Source organism: Danio rerio, chromosome 11, assembly GCF_049306965.1.
Source record: "Danio rerio strain Tuebingen ecotype United States chromosome 11, GRCz12tu, whole genome shotgun sequence".
NCBI lineage: Eukaryota > Metazoa > Chordata > Actinopteri > Cypriniformes > Danionidae > Danio > Danio rerio.
Window position 1 is genome coordinate 7,774,628 of NC_133186.1, and position 10,373 is coordinate 7,785,000.

The window sequence follows — 10,373 nt, forward strand, 5'->3', positions numbered from 1 at the left end:
ATGCTCTTGTTCCTATCGTCCTTGCTCTGCTAAGTACCCTGCTTTGGGGAGCATGAGGGAATGGCTGCAGTGCTGTACAGGGGAAATTTGTTCTGTATTCACACCATTAATATCCGTGACAGAGGCGTCCGCGTGGCTCTCAGAAGACCAGCGTTAGCGCACAGCCGTGTACAGCACTCCCACTGTACATATGGTATTAGCGAATACTTCAAGCATTGCAGATTAAGCTTACATTAGTCACCGTAAATAAGGCCTTCCAGAAACAACAGCCACACCTGTTTAAGAATTCAGAGCATTGGGATTTTTTCTCGGCCTGGTAATAAAGTCTTAAATAATGCTCATGATTCCTGATTTAATTAGATATGCGAGGTATTGGCTGCTCCATGCTATGGATAGAGGAAGCGGGATTTAATTCAGAACAGATAATAGACACGGTATAATCTTTTGATTGAACACTACTGCGAGCGTTCTCATTTCATTTGACTCTTGTCTAGGATTTGGTTTGTTGTAGGTTGTTTTGGATGAACAATTGTCAACTTTTTAGTAGATCTTGTAGCTGAATTCTTCGACAAATATAACTAATGCAGTTAAAACTAAATAACATTGAACAACTGTATATTGTAATAAATGTATTGTTTATTCTTTGTTCATGATAGTAAATGCATTAACTAACATAAACTAGTGAACCTTATTGTAAAGTATTACCCAGATTTTAAAGAATGCATTTCAAAGTCCAGATTTCCAGACTGAAAGCTCTCCTTTAACCAACCACACCATTGTTTTGGTGTAATGACTGAAATTCCGACTGTAAATGTTGTGATATCTTGAAAGTGTTTCTTTGCTGAGTGTTCAGAGTTTAGGAGGGAGAGATCTGTCTAATGAGGGGCGTCCTGTGAAAGCGCTTGATGTGTGACTGTGGTGTGAAGAGCAAACACCAACTGTCAGCTAACAGGAACATTATGAGGATTTTGCATACAGTAGCCCCAAAAACTATTTGGGCAGTTTATCCACATATTAAGGCGTGGGAATGTAACGCAGATAGACCATTTACAATTGTAAGTGTTTACATTCAAGCATTCAAAACATAGTTTTTTTCACTTAATGTGTAAATGAATGTGTAAATCATTCATTCATTTAACTGTCTTTGGGAATAATTGAATGAATAAATGAATGAATGACTGAATTAATTAATTCATGGAGGGACAGAAAGACGAACGATCAAACAAATGAATGAATAAAAGAGCAAATGAACAAGTGAATGGACAAAACAACAACGAAACACAACACAGAACTAAGAATAGTTTTATTTCAAAACTATTGCCTTAATAGTAAAATAAATGAATGGAGGAATGAATGAATGATTGACTGACTGACTGACTGACTGACTGACTGACTGACTGACTGAATGAATGAATGAATGAATGAATGAATGAATGAATGAATGAATGAATGAATGAATGAATTGAGAAACAGATGGATGAACAGACGAACGGTTGAATGGTCAAACAATTGAATGAATGAATGAAGGAATAACTAACAAATGAATTAAATAAAGAATGAATGAATAAAAAAATAGTTTTATTGCAAAACAATTGTCTGAATAGTAAAATGAATGAATGAATGAATGAATGGATAAATTAATAAATAAATTAATTAATGAAGGGACAAATGGGCAAAAAACAAAACAAAACATTAAGAACAGTTTTATTACAAAACACTTGTCTTAATAATAAAATGAATGAATGAATGAATGAATGAATGAATGAATGAATGAATAAATGCATGACTGACTGACTGACTGACTGACTGACTGACCGAATGAATGAATGAATGAATGAATGAATGAATGAATGAATGAATTAATGCATGACTGACTGACTGACTGACTGACTGAATGAATGAATGAATGAATGAATGAATGAATGAATGAATGCATGACTGACTGACTGACTGACTGACTGACTGACTGACTGACTGACTGACTGACTGAATGAAAGAATGAATGAATAAATGCATGACTGACTGCCTGACTGATTGACTGACTGACTGACTGACTGACTGACTGACTGACTGACTGACTGACTGACTGACTGAATGAATGAATGAATGAATGAATGAATAAATGCATGACTGACTGACTGACTGACTGACTGACTGAATGAATAAATGCATGATTGACTGACTGAATGAATGAATGAATGAATGAATGAATGAATGAATAAATGCATGACTGACTGACTGACTGATTGACTGACTGACTGAATGAATGAATGAATGAAAAAAAATGAATAGAGGGCCAGAAGAAAGAACCAAAGGCTGAATGGCCAAACAGTCAAATGAATGAATAAACAAATAAACAATTACTTTATTGAATATATGAATGGACAAAATCAAAACAAAACACTAAGCATAGTTTTATTGGAACACAATTGTCTTAGTAAAATGAAATGAATGTTTGATGAATCAAAGAATAAATGAATGAATGAATGAATGAATGAATGAATGAACGAACGAACGAATGAATGGTCAAAGGGTCGAGCGAATGAACTAATGAAACAACAAACAAATGAAAAAATAGATAAATAACAACACATATAAGATAAAAAACAAAGTTACAATTTTACAATATTAAATTTTTTAGGTTTTTTTTTTGTTTGCAATAATTGTTACACCATAATTTTTGTTTTGATGATTTTCGCCGTTTTAAGACAATTTGTGATCATAATTAATTCACATGGTGCATTATGCAAATTAAGAGCACAGTGTGACTGAATGAAATATGAATGAGAACAGTCTCCATGTAATACAGCTACAAATAACCAAAGAACCAATTGCCACATTATGGCTCCGTCTTTGGCGTGTGCTATAATTTTGGATCCATAATTCATCTATATTAGTAAACATGCTGATTTTCTCATCTGTTGCCACATACGAGAGCTCGTTAATAAAGAAACTCACATATGAGGGACTCAGATCCATGTATAAATTCTGATCTTCAAACATGACCAGTGGGAATTCACAGCTGTGGACCGAGCTGCATTCTGTTCCACGTGCTCTGCTGCTTTTAAGGAGAGGAGTCTACACTTGTTTATTAGCAAATAGAATGTAAGAAAAATGAATTGTCAGAGTCGCATGCTGAGGTAAAGAGAAATTACTGCAGGAAGAGATGCTGTCCCGAGGCCAGGTCAGAAAAAAAAAAAAGAAAAAAAAAAATGCCAGCAGGCTAATTCACCCCCCGTTCTGCTCTAAAAGTGCAGTAACTCTTTATTACAAAACCTTTGCCTCTGAATTATGACTTGGGACAGTCTTCCGACATTTTTCCTAGAAACTGTGAGATTAAACGCTAGTTTTTTTCATGATAAAGAAAAAAGTATTGTTCAACAAACTGCAGTAGTAAAGTTGATTTAGTGTTTTTTCACCCACCATAAATGTTCATCTAAAGAATCATCATTGTTTTGAGTTACTGTTAAGAATATCACTAATCTTTGGATAAAAATAGTAAATATTGGTTACATTGGTGCTACTAATTTTTAATGGTTTTGGTTTTTAATGTGCCACTTAATTGATGACAAATAAAGAAAAAAATACTGTGATATTATGAATGTTTATTAAAATTGTCATTTTCAGTAGCCATTATTCCAGTCTTCTGTCACATTGACCTACTGTAGTAATTTTTTTCATGATGATTTGGAGGTAGAGAAACGTTTTTCTTTTTCTTTTCAAGATACAATGCTAAATTCATAACATAAAAAAATAGAACTTATTGGCTCTAAATTGTATAAGCCATTAGTGATAGGAGGTTCAGATCATTTTATTGTCTCGGACCTTTGAGTGTAGTTCAGTGAGGTGAACGAATCTTTTTTTGAGTCATTTTGTTCAATTTGCCAAAATATTATTAAAATGATATGAGTTGCTTCCAAACTCTTCTACAAGTAACCCAAACGTTAATCACACTGCAAACAAGTCATAACTACAATTTTTTTTTCTAAATTATTATTATTATTATTTTGGTTAAAACTAACTATTGGTTACATTATTTTACTAATTTTTAATGGTTTTGAAAGTGTAAATATATTATTTATTTTTCATTAAAATTGTCATTTTCAGTAGCCATTATTCCAGTCTTCTGTCACATTGACCTACTGTAGTAATTTTTTTCATGATGATTTGGAGGTCGAGAAACGTTTTTTTTTTTTCTTTTCAGGATACAATGCTAAATTGATAACATAAAAAAATTGAAATTATTGGCTCTAAATTGTATAAGCCATTAGTAATAGGAGGTTCAGATCATTTTATTGTCTCGGACCTTTGAGTGTAGTTCAGTGAGGTGAATGAATCTTTTTTTTTAAATTCTTTTTCTATAATTTGCCAAAATATTATTAAAATGGTACGAGTTGCTTCCAAACTTTTCTACAACTAACCCAAATGTTAATCAAACTATAAACAAGTCATAAGTTCAAAACATTTTTTTTTTCTGAATTATTATTATTATTATTTTGGTTAAAAACTAAATATTGGTTACATTATTTTACTGATTTTTTATGGTTTTGAAAGTGTAAATATTTTATTTATTTTTCAGTAAAATTGTCATTTTCAGTAGCCATTATTCCAGTCTTCTGTCACATTGACCTACTGTAGTAATTTTTTTCATGATGATTTGGAGCTCGAGAAACGTTTTTCTTTTTCTTTTCAGGATACAATGCTAAATTGATAACATAAAAAGAAAAAAATAGAACTTAATGATTTTAAATTGTATAAGTCATTAGTGATAGGAGGTTCAGATCATTTTATTAATTTGGACCTTTGAGTGTAGTTCAGTGAGGTGAACAAATCTTTTTTTGAGTCATTTTGTTCGTTTTGCAAAAATATTATTAAAATGGTACGAGTTGCTTCCAAACTCATCTACAACTAACCTAAACGTTAATCACACTGCAAACAAGTCATAACTTCAAAACATTTTTTTTCTAAATTATTATTATTATTATTATTATTTTGGTTAAAACTAAATATTGGTTACATTATTTTACTGATTTTAATGGTTTGGAAAGTGTAAATATTTAATTTATTTTTCAGTAAAATTGGCATTTTCAGTAGCCATTATTCCAATCCTCTGTCACATTGACCTTCTGTACTCATTCTTTCATCATGATTTGGAGCTCGAGAAACTTTTTTTCATTTTTTTTTTCTGCATACAATGCTAAATTGATTGCATATAGAAAAATTAGAGCTTTGAACCCTTCTTGGTTCTAAATTGTATAATTACTTCAAATGACGAATTGTAAGTGCTTAGCGTTCAGCAGATTTATAGACGCAGACTTCAGGAACAACGTGACGCAGATTGATGGACGGTACAGTCGCTGCTTTTCTAGCATCTCACTGTACGCAGTGTCTGCAAGCCATGAGATCATTTCTGCACTTTATCTTTTATTGATGTGCGTAATTTTAGTTCCTAGAACCCCGCATAAACCACCTTCTGCATGGCTTCCTGTTAAACAGGCAGTGGAGGGATGCTTAGTTCATTCTGAGTGAAATGGCATATAAAGAAAATGAATCCATCATTGGTACTATCAGCCTGGCCTCAGGGGGGTTTCATACAGATGTATAACTCATGTGCTGGCAGGTATGAACACTCATAGATGAGGCTGTTTATCTTTGTCGTTGGGTTGAAAAGGGCCACTTTGGCATCTATTCGCTCGGCTACATCCCGTCGTCTTTTATCTGGCTCCTGCTTTGGGCCACCATCCGTCTGTCCATCAGGTGTGTGTTCACATGTGTATGGTTGCTCTTTGCTTGAATTCTGGGCGAATTAGAAGTTGCTGAGACTTTTATTTTAGTATGTTGATGTACTTCCAATCGAAACAGAATATTGTGTAGGAAAATATTGTGTCATTCCTTTATAGCAAGCTAAAGGCTGATTGATACTTCTCTGTCGAGTGATCGGCGTGACTCACGGCGCATCCCTTACACATAGTCGTGCATTTATACTTCTGCGTGATGTTTCAGTTGCTTTACAATAACACTTGCGAAACGCTAGCTGGTAGAAGGTTTTTATGTTCCTCTGTGTCGAGTTTCTAAACACTACCCTAACGTACAAGTAGCTAAAATTCACTCATTCCGAGGTGGAAACCAGTGGACGTGCAACAACTTTAATCATAAGGTAAACAAAAAACAAAAGTTTCCATCTGGAGCTTCTTCATGGGACTCGACGCTTGTAAACACTCACTCTATCGGGCTTGCTGCTCTCAACACCACCAAAGAGCTTAGAATGACCAAGAGGCGACACTCAATAGAACGTTCCATTGCAACAGCAACGCCCAGCAACAGCCCCGGATTCCGCCATTTTGGAGTGAAAGTGATCGGCCGTCCATTGGATCTCATTACTGTCGCGATGGCAAGCAGCTGCTTTGTTTTTTATTTATTTATTCAAAAAGCGCTTTAAAGTTGATATACAACCTGAAAGACGACAATACAACACGTATTATCACGAACATCAGCACTTTTAATAGTTTATTTTACAGACTTATAATATGCATGTTGTTCTATTGGAGTTTTCATTCCAAAATGGCCGCCGCGCCCTCTAGTGGCTTTTTCACAAATTACATCAGAATGTCGCCTCTTGGTCATTCTAAGCTCTTTGGCACCACTCACACTCGTCACCGCTACAAAGTTGACCAATCACAGAGCTTGTGCTACACATCTTTGCGACATGTAGTTACATTTTTGAGAGGTGAGCGTCAGTGAGAGCTACGGCGATGGGTATGCGTAGGCTGCGCGGACTATGCGAGTGAGCTTGACGCAGAAGTATAAATCAACCTTAAGGGTATGTGTAGTTAGGAATATGGTGCTGTCCAACTGACATAAACTGAAAAGGATTACTAAATGGTCAAAATTTGATTGAAGATTAGGAAAACAAACATTTTTTTCTGTGTATTTACTTACACAGATTAACAGATTGTTAGCCTTTAGCAGCGATTCCCAAACTGGGGAGCGCAGTCTGACCACCAGGGGCGCGCTAGAAAATGTTTGTAACGGCGAAAAATGTTATCTTTCCTTATTTTTATTAATTTATCTTGGATAAATTTCAATGTCTTATTTTTGAGAGAAAAGAAATTCAGTGAGAAAGAGAAACAAATCACATTACAAATTGTGATTTACAACCTATGCATATATACTCATCTCGCGGTTTCACGTCTGCGTCACAATAGCCCCGACCCTTTCACATTAGGCGCTAAGTGAACAAAGTAATTTTTTTTGCTACAATATTCATCAAAATGGACACCTGGTTAAAAAGTGGCACTTTAAAGAAGTTAAATGACAGTAGGGATAAACCATCTACATCGGCCTCTTCTATGGAGATGTGCAGCGGCCTTGAATATATGGACTCAATTCAATTCAATTCACCTTTATTTGTATTGCGCTTTTACAAAGTAAATTGTGTCAAAGCAACTTCAAATAGAAGATCATAGTAAATTGAAACATTGTAGTTCAGTTTTCAGTGTTTAAGTTCAGTTTAGCTCAGTTCAGTGTGGTTAATCATCACTACTAAGAGTCCAAACACTGAAGAGCAAATCCATCAATGCGCAACTCTGCATATCCCGAACCATACAAGCCAGTGGCGACATCGGCGAGGAAAAAACTTCACCAATTAGCGAAAGTAAAGAATTAAAAAACCTCGAGAGAAACCAGGCTTAGTTTGGGTCAAAAGGAATCAGTCTCATGATCTTCACTCCTCCATGACCACTACAGCAGCTGCTCAGGATACGGTCTGGTCCAGGATTATGGAAACCTTGCGATCATCATTAACCTTTGATTAAGTCCACCATCCAGTCTGAGAAGAGAAAAAAAAAACAAAGAATGCCTTTAGTGATTGTCATTTCTAATTTATTGTAATCATTTGTTTGTTTTATTGTTGAGCTTACAAAAGCAAGCTTGAATTAAATGTTGGGAATGAATAATTGTGTTTTAAATGGACTTGTTTGTTTTTATTGTAATAAGTTAAATATAAAATGCTAAAAAATTATAATGCATTAGTTAGCCTAACATGATTGATGTAATTCTTTATATTTATTTCCAAATAATATATATAAAAAATAGAAATTATCCATGGCAACTTTTTAATAGAAACAAGAAACAATTTGTTCACCCCTGGACTAAAACACACCCAGATTATAACTAGCTTTCATAACTTAAAAAATGTAGTTGAGACCTGATTAACTTATTAAGTTAGAGCAAAATAAAAAAAATAAAAAATTTCTTGGCTTTTGTCATTTATTTTGTTACAATGTGCTATTGCTTAAACTTTAAACAAATGGAAATAATTTTATTTGTGTTTCAAGCATCTGATTACCTTTTTTTTCCCCTTACTCTGTCCAGGTGTAACAACAGAACACAATGCATTGTCATCACTGGACCAGATGTTTTTCCCGACCCTTGCCCAGGAACTTATAAGTACCTTGAAGTCCAGTATGAATGTGTTCCCTACAGTAAGTATGAGCCATATTTTTTAAATATATATATATATATTTATATATGTATAAGACCCAGTTTTGGGTGTGCCTTCAAGATCCAGTGTTTGTTTTGTCTTTGAGAATGCAGTGCCTATAAAACATTTATTTTATTATATATAATATATAATATTTATTTTGTCTTTTAGTAGCATTGACAATGTATTTGGTTTGTTTTGTTTAAACTTTATTGTCCATTCTGCTTGGCACAGAAAGAAAATTGTCTTTAACACTGATAACAACCATACAACTGGTAACAACCATACAAAAATCACATAATAGCAACACTCATCAAGACAACCACATGGATTAAAAACTTAAAAAACATATTAGCCTTATACATATTACTGTAAATCATTCTTAACAACCGCACCATTCACATCAACAGTTATAACAACAATTATCCAATTTAATATAATTGTAATTGGGATAAATTATTTACAAGCTCTAGGAATTTTAAACCTGCTTCCTATTTTTTATTAAAATTTTCAGCTAAAAAGTGTTTAGAAAAAAGTGATGTTTAGTGTAGCAAGGGCATTTTTTCATATTATATATTTATTGTCTTTTGGAAAATTTCTTGTGGTTTGGTTGGAATAAAAGCAGTTTTACATTTTGAAGCTATTATTACGTTCTGTATTATTATTTTTTATAGGCTATAGAATAAACTACTGTTGTCCAATGACTTACCTAATTAATCTAACTTTGCTAGATAACCCAATAACCTAGTTAAGTTTTTAAATCACATTGAACAGAACAAGGATATTTTTACAGTATGTCTAATAATATTTTTTTTCTTCTGGAGAAAGTCTTATTTGTTTTATTTCAGCTAGAATAAAAGCAGTTTTAAATTTTTTAACATCCATTTTAAGGTCAAAATTATTATACCTTTAAGCTACATTTTGTTTCGATAGAAAAAACCATCATTATACAATAACTTGCCTAATTACCCTAACCTGCCTAGTTAACCTAATTAACCTAGTTAAGCCTTTAAATGTCACTTTAAGCTGTATAGAAGTGACTTGCAAAATATCTAATCAAATATTTTTTTCATCATGGCAAAGATAAAATAAATCAGTTATTAGAAACTTTAAAGATTTAAATAGTTTTAAAAAATTAAAACTATTATGTTTAGAAATGTGTTGAAAATATCTTCTCGCCTTTAAACTGAAATTGGGGGGGGTGGGGGGAACAGGGGAGCTAATAATTTAGGGGGGTTAATAATTCTGACTTCAACTGTAAATAATGCAGCCAATTAGTTTTTGAAAGTGAGTAGTTAAGTGGTTTGAGTTGATAGTAGTATAAGCACAGCTCTGTCTGGAAGGTCCAACTTCAGTGGAGTCATTATAGAAGAAATTGAGGACTCCACACAGCGAGAGTGAATTGTAATTGAAAAGCACAAGGCAGGGGACGGATACACAACAATTTCCGAGTCATTGAATATCCCTTGGAGTACAGTTAAATACACAATTAAGAAACGGAAAGAGTGTGGCACAGCTATAAAGCTACCTAGACTCTCCTCCAAAACTGAGTGACCATGCAAGACTGGGGAGAGAGACCACCAAGAGACCAATGATTTACAAGCTTTTGTGGCTAAGATTGGAGACTGTGCATACAGCAACTGTTGCTTGGGTGCTTCTTCAGTCCCAGCTTTATGAGAGAGTGCCAAAGATAAAGCTACTGTTGTTGACTAAAAAGTCATATGACATGTTGGCTTCAGTTTGCCAGAAGGCATGTGGGAGATTCTCAAAACAGGTGGAGGAAGGTTATGTGGTCTTTTAAGACAGAAATACTCCCTTTTAAAACCTGCTTGAATGTGTGAATATGAATTAAAATAACTTTAATACATAAAAAATTATTATTATTATTATT

The 10,373-nt window shown here is 33.8% G+C and overlaps 1 protein-coding gene across 50 annotated transcripts in view; it reads left to right on the forward strand.

The window, feature by feature from the left end:
* The window catches only part of adgrl2a (adhesion G protein-coupled receptor L2a), a 282,003-nt gene that overhangs the window by 177,655 nt on the left and 93,975 nt on the right, over positions 1-10,373 (forward strand). For all 50 annotated transcript variants that reach the window (XM_073916317.1, XM_073916329.1, XM_073916304.1 and 47 more), the window contains exon 4: positions 8,374-8,483. In XM_073916317.1, coding sequence (XP_073772418.1) covers positions 8,374-8,483 — 110 coding nt within the window. The remainder of the gene's footprint in view (positions 1-8,373; positions 8,484-10,373) is intronic.